General features: G+C 39.4%; 1 protein-coding gene across 1 annotated transcript in view; it reads left to right on the top strand.

The window, feature by feature from the left end:
• The window catches only part of LOC122816123, a 958,912-nt gene that overhangs the window by 200,347 nt on the left and 738,660 nt on the right, over window positions 1-19,905 (top strand). Inside the window, exon 6 of the mRNA XM_044088882.1 lies at window positions 14,765-14,952. Within this exon, the coding sequence (XP_043944817.1) occupies window positions 14,765-14,952 (188 nt within the window). The remainder of the gene's footprint in view (window positions 1-14,764; window positions 14,953-19,905) is intronic.

The following is a 19,905-nucleotide window of genomic DNA, read 5'->3' as shown; positions in this document are numbered from 1 at the left end:
AATCTGTTGAGTATTTCAGGGTAGACCTGAAGTAACAGTTTAAGTAATGCACCTTTCATGATTACCTCTCAGTCTCTATAGAAATACAAACATACGAAGCCTTGTTACTCACCAGATCAACGCCCCTGCTATCATGCTTTAACCTGGCTTGATTTAAATTCGGAATTGTTTATACCGTTTGCTCACTATATATAATCAACGCCCCTGCTATCATGCTTTAACCTGGCTTGATTTAAATTCGGAATTGTTTATACCGTTTGCTCACTATATATAATCAACGCCCCTGCTATCATGCTTTAACCTGGCTTGATTTAAATTCGGAATTGTTTATACCATTTGCTCACTATATATAGTCCTTTGCTTTCCATCCCGGAGACATTTTTCGTCTCTCTTCTGTAATGCTAATATTCATTACTGCAGATATTCAACAATAGTAGTAATTTATCATTCCTTAGCTAATGTGGTGCCATCCACATCTGTGTCTTTAAGCTGAGCCAGTCTGATGCCGAAACAAGCTATAGACTCAGTGGGTAGATAACACTTTTATCTTGTTCATTGTTTCCTTTCTTCTCGTTCAGAAACTAGTGATAGACTTCTACAAGTCAGGGTCATTTCCATCCATGGGATCGAACGAGAGTGCTCTTTCTTTCAGAACATTTTACATGCCTGTACCCTGACAACTACTGAAGAGGGGATGTTTAAGATCATAAAAAAGTTCCTCCTGCATTTGAGCATCAATGTCTCGCCTTCATGTTCAGCTGCTGAACACATTTTTTGTAGTCGGGTATGGAATGTCACAAAGGTCACCAAGGTACAACTACATGCCCTAAGATCTGCCATAATTATAGGTTGTAGTCAGGTATGGAATGTCACAAAGGTCACCAAGGTACAACTACATGCCCTAAGATCTGCCATAATTATAGGTTGTAGTCAGGTATGGAATGTCACAAAGGTCACCAAGGTACAACTACATGCCCTAAGATCTGCCATAATTATAGGTTGTAGTCAGGTATGGAATGTCACAAAGGTCACCAAGGTACAACTACATGCCCTAAGATCTGCCATAATTATAGGTTGTAGTCAGGTATGGAATGCCACAAAGGTCACCAAGGTACAACTACATGCCCTAAGATCTGCCATAATTATAGGTTGTAGTCAGGTATGGAATGTCACAAAGGTCACCAAGGTACAACTACATGCCCTAAGATCTGCCATAATTATAGGTTGTAGTCAGGTATGGAATGTCACAAAGGTCACCAAGGTACAACTACATACCCTAAGATCTGCCATAATTATAGGTTGTAGTCAGGTATGGAATGTCACAAAGGTCGCCAAGGTACAACTACATGCTCTAAGATCTGCCATAATTATAGGTTGTAGTCAGGTATGGAATGTCACAAAGGTCACCAAGGTACAACTACATCTCATAAGACTTGTCATAATTACAGGTTGTAGTCAGGTATGGAATGTCACAAAGGTCACCAAGGTACAACTACATCCCCTAAGACCTGCCATAATTAAAGGTTGTAGTCAGGTATGGAATGTCACAAAGGTCACCAAGGTAAACTACATCCCCTAAGACCTGCCATAATTAAAGGTTGTAGTCAGGTATGGAATGTTACCAAGGTCACCAAGGTACAACTACATCCCCTAAGACCTGCCATAATTAAAGGTTGTAGTCGGGTATGGAATGTTACCAAGGTCACCAAGGTACAACTACATCCCCTAAGACCTGCCATAATTAAAGGTTGTAGTCAGGTATGGAATGTTACCAAGGTCACCAAGGTATAACTACATGCCCTAAGATCTGCCATAATTATAGGTTGTAGTCAGGTATGGAATGTCACAAAGGTCACCAAGGTACAACTACATGCCCTAAGATCTGCCATAATTATAGGTTGTAGTCAGGTATGGAATGTCACAAAGGTCACCAAGGTACAACTACATCCCCTAAGACCTGCCATAATTATAGGTTGTAGTCAGTTAAGGAATGTCACAAAGGTGACCAAGGTACAACTACATGCCCTAAGATCTGCCATAATTATACAGTCAGAAAATCATCTGTAATTAGCTGGTGTTGGCTTTTTTTTTTCCTGCTAGCTATGCTTCATCTTGGACAGTCTGTTTTCTGATTAGGAGCCTAAGTTTCAATCCCTAACACTGAGCTGTCATTTTAGCCATTTGGTCTTCATAAACCAGTAAGGCAAAACAGTGGAATGGGTGATGGTTCAGTACTGTTTCACCCTCCGGAGGGGCATCCTTTGCTCAAAGTTGATAGTAAGAGATTAGCCTTTCTGTTGTATCTAGAGTCTGAGTCTGCCTTCTGCTTGTTCTGTGCTTACCAATTATCCACAGCTGTATGTTTCTGGTGTGTAACATAGGGGCTTTTAGTTTAAGTGACTTAATAGCCACATGCAGTATGTATTCGCAGGTTATGTTTATCAGACTTAGATTACCAAGATGCAGTTTGTACATTACTTATTGTTATTGGTGAGTATTAATCACTTGTAAGATGTGTTTCCAGTTACGTAAAACAGTATTTTTATTGTCAGTCATGCTTTTTGTGAGGAATTTAAACTTTCTTCCTTTTTAGTATGAAGAACCACTCCTTCTTAACTGGGTCAAAAGTAGCTAAATTGCTGCTAAACATATTCACAAATCAGTCATCTAGTTTCCATTTTATCTTCTTAAGTACAATATTCATGGGATAGGGTTATTTAAGTACAATATTCATGGGAGAGGGTTATTGCATCATGTTTTCCCATTATGCTCACAGGAAGATGTAACATAAAAAACATACAATACAAAAGTACAGCTATGCAAGTACACAGTACACAATTCCACTGCCATTAGGCAGTTAGTATGGCTTTATCTTACTGCCAGCTGTCAAATGCGGTGCACACAGCTGTGCTTTAGTTAGACAACATGCATCCATCCATCCAGCCAGCCATAACCCCTTATCCCCAGTTTTGCACATGGGGTCAGGGTGTCACTTCAACAGTGACAATCATCTAAAGCCAAGGTTTATACCACCAGGTGCCTAGCCCTGCCACAGAACCATATGTATGTATTTCAGATGACAAATACCATGTTTTAAATACTTTTGCCTTGTTTACAGTTGTGCAATTTTTCTCTACCGCACGCTATAATGACACTGCTGCATAACTCTGCCTTTTATATTTGTAACCTTTGCCTTCTGTATTGTAATGCCAAGACTTAATATTGTGCTCTTGTACTGGGTTTACGTATCTGCTTATATATGTACTCAGATATCAAATTTTATTAAGCTTTTGTTAAGTTTGTATATTCTGTATTACTTTTGGAGCTTTTTTCCCAGGCCTCCACTGAAAATGGGTTACTGAGCCAGTGGACTTTCCCGGTCAACAAATGTCAGTACATAAATAAATAAATTATGTTTTATGTGCAATCAAGATATCAGTGCAGAAATAGAAAAAAAAACAGTAAAAGAATGTATTGTCAGAAGAGAATTCACCTGAATGCTCATAAAGTGCCTACAATAACAGCAATACTTATATAATTGGATGTATATCGACTGCACAGATGTACAGTTACTGTGGGATAGTCTGAGTACTTCAGCATCGCAGTTCATAGAGCATAGGAAGTGTAGAGATATAATACCCTTTATTCTGCGTATTATGTTACAATAACATCTGCCAAGTGCTATTTACTCTAAATAGTCTAATCATGAGTGTGTCAACAACCAAGGAAGTGTAAAATGTAATTAAATACACAAGGTGTGTGGAAGCAGAATGGCAGTTTTATTGTAACTGCATGCATATCAAGGATTTAAGCAGCTTGCTTTTTATAAGGCATAATATCAGCATTGTGCCCACAGGTCAGGTGAACCTGTGTGTGTAAGTAGCCTTCTCTACACAAGTGAACCTGCGTGTGTAAGCAGCCTTCTCTACACAGGTGAACTTGAGTGTATAAGTAGCCCTGTCTGCACAGGTGAACCTGTGTGTGTAAGCAGCCCTCTCTACACAGGTGAACCTGCATGTGTAAGTAGCCCTCTCTACACAGGTGAACCTGCATGTGTAAGTAGCCCTCTCTACACAGGTGAACCTGCATGTGTAAGTAGCCCTCTCTACACAGGTGAACCTGCGTGTGTAAGTAGCCCTCTCTACACAGGTGAACCTGCATGTGTAAGTAGCCCTCTCTACACAGGTGAACCTGCGTGTGTAAGTAGCCCTCTCTACACAGGTGAACCTGCATGTGTAAGTAGCCCTCTCTACACAGGTGAACCTGCGTGTGTAAGTAGCCCTCTCTACACAGGTGAACCTGCGTGTGTAAGTAGCCCTCTCTACACACGTGAACCTGCATGTGTAAGTAGCCCTCTCTACACAGGTGAACCTGCGTGTGTAAGTAGCCCTCTCTACACAGGTGAACCTGCATGTGTAAGTAGCCCTCTCTACACAGGTGAACCTGCGTGTGTAAGTAGCCCTCTCTACACAGGTGAACCTGCGTGTGTAAGTAGCCCTCTCTACACACGTGAACCTGCATGTGTAAGTAGCCCTCTCTACACAGGTGAACCTGCGTGTGTAAGTAGCCCTCTCTACACAGGTGAACCTGTATGTGTAAGCAGCCTTCTGTACATTCTTTCTATTGTTGGTACATCATAAAGTCTAATAAGTCTGAATGACTGTTTGATAGATTTTCTGGTCAGCTTTGAACCAAACTTTTAAGGGATATGATATTGTTTATGAAGTCCAACTATAATAACAGCCCATTTTGTTAAATTTCTGTAATTAAAAAAATAATTTATAATTCCTGGGTGAATGAAGGGTCCAAAATCTTAGGCCACCAAGTCAGAGGCTTTTACTCCTGCACTGTTATTATAACATCCTCTGAGGTCACATGACTTGTTCTAGTAGCTAGTGTGACTTACTCAACTAAACTATCTTGCAGTGCACTCCAACTCATCGAGCTGTTTAACTTAAGTATTTCTTGATAACCTCTCCTTCTTTCTTTGTTTTTCATAGTTTTACTAAAGTAATAGTGCTTACAAGTGCACTCTCTTGTTGTTTAACAAGGCTAATTTACAGCAAGATGCAGAAGATCTTCAGTAGGTTCATAATTAGTACTAGGCTAACTGCCCCTGCGAGCCATTTTAATGCCTAGCCAATTATCCTTTGTGAGACTCAAACCCTGCTCCTTGTGTTTGTAAGGCAAACACTGTAACCATTAGGCCACCCCCCCAACCCCAATAATTAATCCAGTTCAAGTATTTGAAAAGAAATTCTTCACTTTCCCAATGATCATCTGTAGAAATAAAATTCCTGTCTTTGCAGAGCATTACTCTGTGTGAAGTCTTATTTATCACTGCAGTCATGATTTCATGCCACTGTCATACCAGTTCTTATTATTAAGATGGTATACATTGAACCTTTTTGTCTAAACAACGTGATCTTAACTGTTGAATTTAATTTCCTTCTGGAATCATTTTTTTGTCTGTATTAATTTACTGGATGTCAAATATTAATTCCATGTTTCAATATATCATATAGTGACCAACTGCCAGCTTACACTCACAGGAGTATTACACAACTAACAAAGGAACATATGCTCAAATCTACCCATAATCTCTCCAGTTTCTCCAAGGAGTCTTTCATTGAAGCTGTGAAAGCAGTTAACTGGTCCATTCTAAAAAGACTCCCCTTAAATGATGCAGTTGAATACACCTTGACCCCACATCATACAAAAAAAGATTTAAAAACAGCCATACCCCATCCCTCACCAACCAATGTAAAGTCTGTATGAAAGATAGCGACAAAGCATGGATTAACTGGTGAAAGTATAAAAATAAAAAAGCTAAAAAAAAAAAAAAAAACAAGTGAAGAAACAAGTTAATAGAGATAAAATGTCTTATTATACTCAGCTACAAGATTGCCATAAAAACAGCCCTAAAAAATGCTGGTCCTCCATATTGTCTCTCATCAGTCCAGGTACAAAAAACAATCCCGGCCCATACTCAGATATTCCCTTGCTTCAAACAGCTACCCATTTCAATGCATACTTCATAGACTGTATAGCCAACTTAACCTCAGACTCACCGGACACCCCCCCTTCCACACAACTAACTTCCCCTACCTCAGACCCTACCACATTTCCTTCATAAAACTGACTCACTTAACTGCATCCTCTCCGATACACACAGAGACAACTCCACCCATTTTAACTTTCAACTAGTTTCTACAATTCTCATAAAAAAAGTTTTATATAAACTAAAACCTTGTTCCTCCTTGGCTGACAACCTTCCCCTGGAATACTTAAATGTAGCTGCAGGTGCAATAGCATACCTAATCAGGATTCTTATTAATAGATCAATAACAGAATCCTGTGTCCCTAACTTGTGGAAAATGGTCCATATGATCTTGTTACATCAAGGAGGTAATTCCACTGACATTATAAATTTATGTCCCATAACCATCCTGTCTCTTCTCTCTAAAATCCTTGAAAGATGTGGACATTAACAATTTCTCCACTATCTTGTACAAAATAAGCTAATCACCAATCTGCAACATGGACTTTGGCTAGACCGCAGCACCTCCACTGCATTACTATCATTTACAGACAATGTCAATAAAGCTGGCACGTCTAATCAACTTGTAAATGCAGTATTTCTAGATCTATCAAAAGCCTTTGACATGGTTTCCCACAGTAAACCCCTCAATAAACTTTCCACCCTGAGTCTATCATCTCCATGTATTCAGTGGTTCTCTACCTACCTTGCCAAGAGGCAACAAGCTGTAAAATGGCAAGAATCCATCTCAGCATATCTTCCTACTTCCACAGGAGTCCCACAAGATACATCTCAGCATATCTTCCCACTTCCACAGGAGTCCCACAAGGATCCATCTCAGTATATCTTCCCACTTCCGCAGGAGCCCCACAAGGATCCATCTCAACATATCTTCCCACTTCTGCAGGAGTCCCACAAGGATCCATCTCAGCATATCTTCCCACTTCCACAGGAGTCTCACAAGGATCCATCTCAGCATATCTACCCACTTCCACAAGAGTCCCACAGGGATCCATCTCAGCATATCTTCCCACTTCCACAGGAGTCCCACAAGGATACATCTCAGCATATCTTCCCACTTCCACAGGAGTCCCACAAGGATCCATCTTTGGCCCTGTACTATTCAATATTTTTATCAATAACCTACATTCATCTTCTTGAGAAGGAACCTTGATTCAGGATGCAGATGATTATACCATCATCTGCTCTTCAAACACCTTAATTCACCACCAAGAAATTACTGAATAAGGTGTCATCTCAATTGAAACCTGGTTTACAAGAGCACAACTCCTAGTCAACCTGCAAAAAGACAAACTCCTCATCTTTATCCCAAAAACACCCCCCCTAACAAAGCATCTTTCAAAATCTTTTTGACAAATGGCACTGAAATGTAATTAGTTCACTATACCAATGTATTAGGAGTCATAATAGCTGATAAGCATAATCATATATTTGATCTCCACATCCAAAACAATATCAAGAAAACCCATCAAAACTTGGCATGCTTTACAGAAAAAAAAACATTTCTGAGCACACCCACAAAAATGACTCTAGCCAAAATCTACCTTTTGTCCTTCCTACTCTATAGAGCACCAGTTCTAACTAATTTACATTCCTCCGTAAAAAAAAATATAAAAACTTGAAAGCTGCTACATCACAATTGCCAAGTTTGCTACTAATTCATCCTATTATAATAACAAACGAAGGTGGACCACCACAGAAAGGAAAATAAACTTTAATAAGTAATAACTAATTCATCCTCCTTTACCTATCACTGTAAAGCTCTGCATAACCTTAGCTGGCTAGAGCTCCCCTTTCACGTCTCGTACATTTAACTTATAACAGTACATAAAATCATACACAAACCCTTAGCCTGTCCAGCTCTTACCCCTTTAATCAACATATTTTCCAAAAAGAACTCTTAGTTTGGAAGACATACAGCTTCTCACCATAAAGAAACCACATAAATCCCCTTGACAAAACCTGTTCTCATACTCACCAGTAACCACCAGTACTATTTCTAACGTATTTAAATACTCCCTAAAAGAATACCTTACAAAATCTTGGACCTGCTCCTGTGCCAATCCTGGCTGACATTGCTCACTATACTTCACTCACCCCCTTCAACCTAGATCACACTCACAGTCGTCTCCAGCCTCCTACTGCACTCCTGTCTGTTCTCCTCACTCCCTTACCTTATTTAATTCATCTCTGCAGACCTTCCCTCCGCACTCATCTGAGCTACCTGGAGAGACCCTATCTGCACTCATCTTATAATCTCCTCCTCTCCAAGCTTCTTCCTTTTTCCTTCTGTGAGCACAATATGAACGGCTGTCTCATGCTAAGACATCACTCAGGTTAACCTCACTGTCTCTAATTGTGTAACCTCTAACGTCTCCCTAAATATCTTATTAGAATTGTCTCAGGTCTCAGTTATCACATACTAATTTATGTAACAAGTGATATGACTGCTGAGTTTTTCCTCACACGTTTTCTCCGGCTCGTGTCCTTGCTTTTCTTTGCACTCTTCTGTGGAAGGTATGGTTTATGTTTTTCTCATTGCAATATGTTTCCACTCTTATGTTTTGTAGTGTAACTTGATACTTTGTGAATTAAAATGTCTGTTCACTCTTATGTTTTGTAGTGTAACTTGATACTTTGTGAATTAAAATGTCTGTTCACTCTTATGTTTTGTAGTGTAACTTGATACTTTGTGAATTAAAATGTCTGTTCACTCTTATGTTTTGTAGTGTAACTTGATACTTTGTGAATTAAAATGTCTGTTCACTCTTATGTTTTGTAGTGTAACTTGATACTTTGTGAATTAAAATGTCTGTTCACTCTTATGTTTTGTAGTGTAACTTGATACTTTGTGAATTAAAATGTCTGTTCACTCTTATGTTTTGTAGTGTAACTTGATACTTTGTGAATTAAAATGTCTGTTCTTGATTTTGAAAGATTGTGATTGTGGAGCTTTTCTCCCCGGGTCTCTGCTGAAAATAGGCACTTTCTGGCTCAATTGAACTTTTCCTGTAAACAATTGTCCAATAAATAATATAAATAAAGAAATCACAAATCAAAACCAAAGTAATCATGAAAGGAACATTAGAAAAAATAGTGTTTTTGTGTGGGGGACCCTCCTGCACCCCCTATTCCTCCTGCTAATCAAATATTCTACCTCCACTATTGTACAACAGTGGAGAATAAGGAAAAACTCCTTACTCCACTGTCACCCACCAAGCACCCAGCACCAAAATTACAGATACACACACACACATACACACACACACACACACACACACACACACACACACACACACACACAAAACTGCAATCATTCACAAACATTCATGCATTCAGGCAGCCACGCATTCATTCATGCACACATATTCACAAACGCAAAAACTACATTCATTCACAAGCACCCATGCATTCAGACACCCACACATTCATTCATGCACACATATTCACAAACGCAAAAACTACATTCATTTACAAACACCCATGCATTCAGACACCCACACATTCATGCATGCACACATATTCACAAACACTAAATTCATTCACAAACACCCATGCATTCAGACACTCACACATTCATGCATGCACACATATTCACAAACACTAAATTCATTTTCAAACACCCATGCATTCAGACACCCACACATTCATGCATGCACACATATTCACAAATGCAAAAACTGCATTCATTCACAAACACCCATGCATTCAGACACCCATGCATTCGTACATGCACACATATTCATAGACACAAAACCTGCATTCATTCAGAAACATCCATCATTCAAACACAGCCACACATTCATACATGCACACATATTCGCAAACACAAAAACTTAACCTGATCTGTGTTCACCTGATTCTGCATACATTGACCAAATAACTTTGGTGTAATGCATAATCAAATAAAAATCAGCCCTCTAACTTTTGACCAAACGAGTACCACCCAGGTGCAGAATGACTCAGATGTGCAAATAGGTGCAGAGTTGTTTTACTGGACAGTGTGTGCAGAACTTGTACTGCTTAATGGTGAAAAAAAAACTATATAACAACAAGGTACAGACATTTTCTTTTCATAGTTTTTTCACTTTAGATTCCCCATAAGTTACTTTTAAGTTTTTCATAAACATTCTTTTAAATTTTTAATTGCTTGACATGGATTTGGTTATGCAACTTGTATATTTCATGTTGCACTAATATTGTGTAAGTGGCTGTGCTGTTTAACTGACCTGGATACCTTCTGGACTTTTCAACCGCCCTTGGGTTCTTTCTTTGCACAATTTGATGTCCTATTGGCTTCTTAGCTAATTTATCAAATGAGGTAATGAAATTAAGTTCAGTCTACCTAGGGCTCAAAGAATTAAATACAAAGAGAGATGTCATCTTATGGCCTAGGGTCAAAAACTCTGTGAGCCTGATGACTGGGTTTTGATTAGCAGGTTGCACATTTCAGCAGTTAAAAGTGAGGAGGTGGGATTTGAACAGCTGACTCATCCACCTCATGTGAAGAGGCCATTTTGTCACTTGAGGGAGGACAGTCACAACCGTGTTTACCTAAGCAGTGTGGTGTAGTACAGACATGGTAGCTTGTGTAGAAGCACACAACTTCTGACAATCACGATGTAAGCATCAGATGGAAGACACAACAGTAATGGGGACATTACCGACATGAGAACAACATCCTTGAGTTATCTCTCCAAAGGAAACAGTTGTGAATAAAGAAGTAAAATGTGCATAAGCTTTTGTGGTTTGGACAGCATTTGATAATGTACTGTCCAGAATAAGAAAGCTTATGCGCTGTTTAATTTTTTTTCAGTTGAGCTCTTCCATATGTGTTACTGAGCTCACAGTACCGTGCACAAATGTGTTTTGCTACAAGTTATTCTGGTACTCGTGCACAAATGGTGTTTTGCTACAAGTTATTCTGGTACTCATTGTGCACAAATGGTGTTTTGCTACAAGTTATTCTGGTACTCATTGTGCACAACTGTTGTTTTGCTGCAAGTTATTCTGGTACTCATTGTGCACAAATGGTGTTTTGCTATACGTTATTCTGCTACTCGTGCACAAATGGTGTTTTGCTACAAGTTATTCTGCTACTCATTGTTCACAAATTGTGTTTTGTTACAAGTTATTCTGGTACTCATTGTGCACAAATGGTGTTTTGCACAAGTTATACTGGTACTCATTGTGCACAAATGGTGTTTTGTTACAAGTTATTCTGGTACTCATTGTGCACAAATGGTGTTTTGCTACAAGTTATTCTGCTACTCATTGTGCACAAATGGTGTTTTGTTACAAGTTATTCTGGTACTCATTGTGCACAACTGGTGCTTTGTTACAATTTATTCTGGTACTCATTGTGCACAAATGGTGTTTTGCTACAAATTATTCTGGTAATCATTGTGCACAAATAGTGTTTTGTTACAAGTTATTCTGGTACTCGTGCACAAATGGTGTTTTGCTACAAGTTATTCTGGTACTCGTGTACACATGGTGTTTTTTTACAAGTTATTCTGGTACTCATTGTGCACGAATCGTGGTTTGCTACAAGTTATTCTGGGTCTCGTGCACAAATGGTGTTTTGTTACAAGTTAGTCTGGTACTCATTGTACTCGTGCACAACTGGTGTTTTGCTAGAAGTTGTTCTGGTACTCATTGTGCACAAATGGTGTTTTGCTACAAGTTATTCTGGTACTCATTGTGCACAAATGGTGTTTTATTACAAGTTATTCTGGTACTCATTGTGCACAAATGGTGTTTTGTTACAAGTTATTCTGGTACTCATTGTGCACAACTGGTGTTTTGCTACAAGCTATTCTGGTACTCATAGTGCACAAATGGTGTTTTGTTATAAGCTATTCTGGTACTCATTGTGCACAAATGGTGTTTTGCTACAAGTTATTCTGCTACTCATTGTGCACAGCTGGTGTTTTGCTACAAGTTATTCTGGTACTCATTGTGCACAACTGGTGATTTGCTACAAGTTATTCTGCTACTCGTTATGCACAAATGGTGTTTTGCTACAAGTTATTCTGCTGCTCATTTTGTACAAATGGTGTATTGCTATAAGTTATTCTGCTACTGATTGTTTACCAAGATTTCACTGCGCTATTTAAATGAATAATTTAACTTTCCTATATGAGTTTTTTCTCCATAGTGATACTCTGAGAATCGGTCAGCTACAGGAACCTCCTTCATCCCCGCTTTCGGATCCAGCTTATCCCCAGAGATGGGAAGAACAGACATAGATGGAACCCTAATAGTCCTTTTGAATGTGGGAACTACACTGGGTAACTCTGTGGTTTTGATATTAACTGACTCACTATCTTTCCCAAATTTGGCATGCATACTGCTGAAGTGTGGCACACTACACCAGTCCATGATGTGTGCATTTTCCACACATTTAGCAATCTACAGTTATGGTGATGAGCATTGTCTGTTGCACTGAAGCACATGTAATGACCATGTTTGCTACTGTCTGGTGCATCCAAGTACCTGTAATGACCATGCCTGTTAGTATCTGGTGCATCCAAACACATGTAGTGACCATGTCTGCTACTGTCTGGTGAATCCAAGCACATGTAATGACCATGTCTGCTACTGTCTGATGCATTCAAGCACATGTACTGACCATATCTGCAGTACATATAGTGACCATGCCTGTTAGTATCTGGTGCATCCAAACACATGTAGTGACCATGTCTGCTACTGTCTGGTGCATCAAAGTACATGTAATATGCATGCCTTCTCATTTCATATAGTGACTATGACTGTTACTGTCTGATGCACCCGTGCACATGTAATAACCATGTCTGTTACTGTCTGGTGCACCCAAGCACATGTAATGACCATGCCTGTTACTGTCTGGTGCACCCAAGCACATGTAATGACCATGCCTGTTACTGTCCGGTGCACCCAAGCACATGTAATGACCATGTCTGTTACTGTCTGGTGCATCCAAGCACTTGTAATGACCATGCCTGTTACTGTTTGGCACATCCAGGCTAACCATGAGCATTTCTGTCTGGTGCATCCAAGCACATATAGGGACCATCGTACAAAAACAAGCTAAACTTCTTAAAAAACAAACTTGTCAAGAAAGTCACAAGCAAACTCTAACCAATGTGTTAGTTGCTTTTAATCAATGCACACTTTCGTTCAACTCCCTGGCCGAACTTCCTCAGACTGTAAAAAAGTTTAATCTAAAAACATTCCAATAAAATATAACATCGCAAAATCACATGCTTCAACACCAAAAATGGTAGTGCAAAGCCCTCACATTCATCAACACAATAATTGTTAGCACCTATCCGCTCTTTACAAGCATCAGTTACATGCCTAAAAACAAACAGTGGGCAGATAAATCTAACCTCACATTCACATATTTAAAAACCCTTATCCTTGCGCAAAATGGGTTGATTCCATTTTAAAGAAATACCTACCATTTGAAACACAAAATTGTAAGGACTCATGGTCTTTTTTGCAAAAAATAGATCAGTTAAAGTTTGATGATGACCATGGGTTCCTTTCAATAGATGTGAAAGACTTGTATACCTCAATTCCTTATGAAGTAGGGTTAGAGTGGATAGGATCCTTCTTGACTAGGAGGGGTACTGCTAAAATGGAAATCAACCTAGCGTTCGAATTATTGAACTTAACTTTATCCAATAATTTCTTCCTATTTGAGAGGGAATACTATCTGCAAAAGATAGGGGTGTCATTGTGATCACCTTGTGGGGCAAGTGTGGCCAACTTAGTCATGGCCCAGTGGCAATATGAGTTCATTTTTAAAGTCAAGCAAATTAGTGATGAAATTATTTTCTACATATGCTTCCTTGATGATATTTTCATCATCATCAAGGGAGATGCGGATAAAGCTGAGACCCTGGTTGACTATCTCAATAACACCACACATTTTCTGAAATTTACATTCAGCTACCATTGAAATGTTTTTAGATGAAACTTTTTTACAATCTGAGGAAGTTCAGCCAGGGAGTCGAACGAAAGTGTGCATTGATTAAAACAACTAACACATCGGTTGGAATTTGCCTGTGACTTTATTGACAGGGACCATGCCAGCTGTTGCCCCAAATCATGTGACAGAGGTTAGTGCAGCAGCTGATCAATCTGCATCTCCCCCTCTTAGTCAGGTGACCACCAGTGGCTTCTTAGTTCCAGCTTCCCATGCCAGTTCTTCCTGGCCCTGTGTCAGTAACTAGTCACAGGTTGGCTTTGATGCAGTTAGGTCCATATCTGTCTGTGTCATGGAGCTGTTGGCTCATTTGGAAGTTTTAACATTTATTAGACTTTTTCTATAAAAACAGCACTTCTGTCAAGTATCTGTATTAAATCTGCCATTTAGTGCCTGGAATTGGAGGCCTACTTGAAGCCCTTCACCACATCCACTAGCTTGTTAGCTAATATAACGCTAAAAAACTACTTTTTCTTGAAACACAGTTTTTAACTTCACTAAAGATTTTTTCACTGATGTTTTCACTGTCTCATCATTCCAGGTTGTGACTAAATGTTATTACATGCTTGAAGCTTCTTCACTAAGATTTCCAAAAATCAAATACAATGTTTGCATGTAATATGAAATTCTTCTGAACATGGCCACATTTAATTAAATTATCTTTGCTTATGAACTTGCTAATATCAGTCTAGATGTTAAAATGGTGACTTGCTGTTGTTTTAATCTAGGAGCTGTAGCAGAAGAGAGCTTCGAACTCGAGGCCTGTTCCAATGGGAAACAAGAAGCACATGTCAGTATCTTCAACAATGTTCAAAATATGAAGCAGAGAACATTAGGACACCTCGCTTTGACTGTTGCAAACCAAAGTCTCAGTTTATCAGCACAAGGTTGTGGAAGAAGTATCACTGAAGTGGAGGTATTAAAAATGGTACTGTAATACCTGGTAAAAACATCTTCATACAGGCAGTGGCATTTAGCTAACAGCTACTGAAAAGAACCTAATGATGTGCAGAGCAGATGGCAATGATACTATGTAGAACCTAATGATGTGCAGAGCAGATGGCAATGATACTATGTAGAACCTAATGATGTGCAGAGCATATGGCAATGATACTATGTAGAACCTAATGATGTGCAGAGCAGATGGCAATGATACTATGTAGAACCTAATGATGTGCAGAGCAGATGGCAATGATACTATGTAGAACTTAATGATGTGCAGAGCAGATGGCAATGATACTATGTAGAACCTAATGATGTGCAGAGCAGATGGCAATGATACTATGTAGAACCTAATGATGTGCAGAGCAGATGGCAATGATACTATGTAGAACTTAATGATGTGCAGAGCAGATGGCAATGATACTGTGTAGAACCTAATGATGTGCAGAGCAGATAGCAATGATACTATATAGAACTTAATGATGTGCAGAGCAGATGGCAATGATACTATGTAGAACCTAATGATGTGCAGAGCAGATGGCAATGATACTATGTAGAACCTAATGATGTGCAGAGCAGATGGCAATGATACTATGTAGAACCTAATGATGTGCAGAGCAGATGGCAATGATACTATGTAGAACCTAATGATGTGCAGAGCAGATGGCAATGATACTATGTAGAACCTAATGATGTGCAGAGCAGATGGCAATGATACTATGTAGAACCTAATGATGTGCAGAGCAGATGGCAATGATACTATGTATAACCTAATGATGTGCAGAGCAGATGGCAATGATACTATGTAGAACCTAATGATGTGCAGAGCAGATGGCAATGATACTATGTAGAACCTAATGATGTGCAGAGCAGGTGGCAATGATACTATGTAGAACTTAATGATGTGCAGAGCAGATGGCAATGATACTATGTAGAACCTAATGATGTGCAGAGCAGATGGCAATTATACTATGTAGAACTTAATGATGTGCAGAGCAGGTGGCAATGATACTATGTAGAACTTAATGTGCAGAGCAGATGGCAATGATACTATGTAGAACCTAATGATGTGCAGAGCAGATGGCAATGATACTATGTAGAACCTAATGATGTGCAGAGCAGATGGCAATGATACTATGTAAAACTTAATGATGTGCAGAGCAGATGGCAATGATACTATGTAGAACATAATGATGTGCAGAGCAGATGGCAATGATACTATGTAGAACTTAATGATGTGCAGAGCAGATGGCAATGATACTATGTAGAACCTAATGATGTGCAGAGCAGATGGCAATGATACTATGTAGAACCTAATGATGTGCAGAGCAGATGGCAATGATACTATGTAGAACCTAATGATGTGCAGAGCAGATGGCAATGATATTATGTAGAACTTAATGATGTGCAGAGCAGATGGCAATGATACTATGTAGAACCTAATGATGTGCAGAGCAGATGGCAATGATACTATGTAGAACCTAATGATGTGCAGAGCAGATGGCAATGATACTATGTAGAACCTAATGATGTGCAGAGCAGATGGCAATGATACTATGTAGAACTTAATGATGTGCAGAGCAGATGGCAATGATACTATGTAGAACCTAATGATGTGCAGAGCAGATGGCAATGATACTATGTAGAACCTAATGATGTGCAGAGCAGATGGCAATGATACTATGTAGAACCTAATGATGTGCAGAGCAGATGGCAATGATACTATGTAGAACCTAATGATGTGCAGAGCAGGTGGCAATGATACTATGTAGAACCTAATGATGTGCAGAGCAGGTGGCAATGATACTATGTAGAACCTAATGATGTGCAGAGCAGGTGGCAATGATACTATGTAGAACCTAATGATGTGCAGAGCAGGTGGCAATGATACTATGTAGAACCTAATGATGTGCAGAGCAGGTGGCAATGATACTATGTAGAACTTAATGATGTGCAGAGCAGGTGGCAATGATACTATGTAGAACCTAATGATGTGCAGAGCAGATGGCAATGATACTATGTAGAACCTAATGATGTGCAGAGCAGATGGCAATGATACTATGTAGAACCTAATGATGTGCAGAGCAGGTGGCAATGATACTATGTAGAACTTAATGATGTGCAGAGCAGATGGCAATGATACTATGTAGAACTTAATGATGTGCAGAGCAGGTGGCAATGATACTATGTAGAACCTAATGATGTGCAGAGCAGATGACAATGATACTATGTAGAACCTAATGATGTGCAGAGCAGATGGCAATGATACTATGTAGAACCTAATGATGTGCAGAGCAGATGGCAATGATACTATGTAGAACTTAATGATGTGCAGAGCAGATGGCAATGATACTATGTAGAACCTAATGATGTGCAGAGCAGGTGGCAATGATACTATGTAGAACCTAATGATGTGCAGAGCAGATGGCAATGATACTATGTAGAACCTAATGATGTGCAGAGCAGATGGCAATGATACTATGTAGAACCTAATGATGTGCAGAGCAGATGGCAATGATACTATGTAGAACCTAATGATGTGCAGAGCAGATGGCAATGATACTATGTAGAACTTAATGATGTGCAGAGCAGATGGCAATGATACTATGTAGAACCTAATGATGTGCAGAGCAGATGGCAATGATACTATGTAGAACCTAATGATGTGCAGAGCAGATGGCAATGATACTATGTAGAACCTAATGATGTGCAGAGCAGATGGCAATGATACTATGTAGAACCTAATGATGTGCAGAGCAGATGGCAATGATACTATGTAGAACTTAATGATGTGCAGAGCAGATGGCAATGATACTATGTAGAACCTAATGATGTGCAGAGCAGATGGCAATGATACTATGTAGAACCTAATGATGTGCAGAGCAGATGGCAATGATACTATGTAGAACCTAATGATGTGCAGAGCAGATGGCAATGATACTATGTAGAACCTAATGATGTGCAGAGCAGATGGCAATGATACTATGTAGAACCTAATGATGTGCAGAGCAGATGGCAATGATACTATGTAGAACCTAATGATGTGCAGAGCAGATGGCAATGATACTATGTAGAACCTAATGATGTGCAGAGCAGATGGCAATGATACTATGTAGAACCTAATGATGTGCAGAGCAGATGGCAATGATACTATGTAGAACCTAATGATGTGCAGAGCAGATGGCAATGATACTATGTAGAACCTAATGATGTGCAGAGCAGATGGCAATGATACTATGTAGAACCTAATGATGTGCAGAGCAGATGGCAATGATACTATGTAGAACCTAATGATGTGCAGAGCAGATGGCAATGATACTATGTAGAACCTAATGATGTGCAGAGCAGATGGCAATGATACTATGTAGAACCTAATGATGTGCAGAGCAGATGGCAATGATACTATGTAGAACTTAATGATGTGCAGAGCAGATGGCAATGATACTATGTAGAACCTAATGATGTGCAGAGCAGATGGCAATGATACTATGTAGAACCTAATGATGTGCAGAGCAGATGGCAATGATACTATGTAGAACCTAATGATGTGCAGAGCAGATGGCAATGATACTATGTAGAACCTAATGATGTGCAGAGCAGATGGCAATGATACTATGTAGAACCTAATGATGTGCAGAGCAGATGGCAATGATACTATGTAGAACCTAATGATGTGCAGAGCAGATGGCAATGATACTATGTAGAACCTAATGATGTGCAGAGCAGATGGCAATGATACTATGTAGAACCTAATGATGTGCAGAGCAGATGGCAATGATACTATGTAGAACCTAATGATGTGCAGAGCAGATGGCAATGATACTATGTAGAACCTAATGATGTGCAGAGCAGATGGCAATGATACTATGTAGAACCTAATGATGTGCAGAGCAGGTGGCAATGATACTATGTAGAACCTAATGATGTGCAGAGCAGATGGCAATGATACTATGTAGAACCTAATGATGTGCAGAGCAGATGGCAATGATACTATGTAGAACCTAATGATGTGCAGAGCAGATGGCAATGATACTATGTAGAACCTAATGATGTGCAGAGCAGATGGCAATGATACTATGTAGAACCTAATGATGTGCAGAGCAGATGGCAATGATACTATGTAGAACCTAATGATGTGCAGAGCAGATGGCAATGATACTATGTAGAACCTAATGATGTGCAGAGCAGATGGCAATGATACTATGTAGAACCTAATGATGTGCAGAGCAGATGGCAATGATACTATGTAGAACCTAATGATGTGCAGAGCAGATGGCAATGATACTATGTAGAACCTAATGATGTGCAGAGCAGATGGCAATGATACTATGTAGAACCTAATGATGTGCAGAGCAGATGGCAATGATACTATGTAGAACCTAATGATGTGCAGAGCAGATGGCAATGATACTATGTAGAACCTAATGATGTGCAGAGCAGATGGCAATGATACTATGTAGAACCTAATGATGTGCAGAGCAGATGGCAATGATACTATGTAGAACCTAATGATGTGCAGAGCAGATGGCAATGATACTATGTAGAACCTAATGATGTGCAGAGCAGATGGCAATGATACTATGTAGAACCTAATGATGTGCAGAGCAGATGGCAATGATACTATGTAGAACCTAATGATGTGCAGAGCAGATGGCAATGATACTATGTAGAACCTAATGATGTGCAGAGCAGATGGCAATGATACTATGTAGAACCTAATGATGTGCAGAGCAGATGGCAATGATACTATGTAGAACCTAATGATGTGCAGAGCAGATGGCAATGATACTATGTAGAACCTAATGATGTGCAGAGCAGATGGCAATGATACTATGTAGAACCTAATGATGTGCAGAGCAGATGGCAATGATACTATGTAGAACCTAATGATGTGCAGAGCAGATGGCAATGATACTATGTAGAACCT

This window comes from Protopterus annectens, chromosome 12.part0, assembly GCF_019279795.1.
Source record: "Protopterus annectens isolate FY-2018-M chromosome 12.part0, PAN1.0, whole genome shotgun sequence".
Lineage (NCBI taxonomy): Eukaryota > Metazoa > Chordata > Ceratodontiformes > Protopteridae > Protopterus > Protopterus annectens.
The sequence above is the reverse complement of the archived record's forward strand: the minus strand, read 5'-3'. Positions and strand labels throughout refer to the sequence as shown.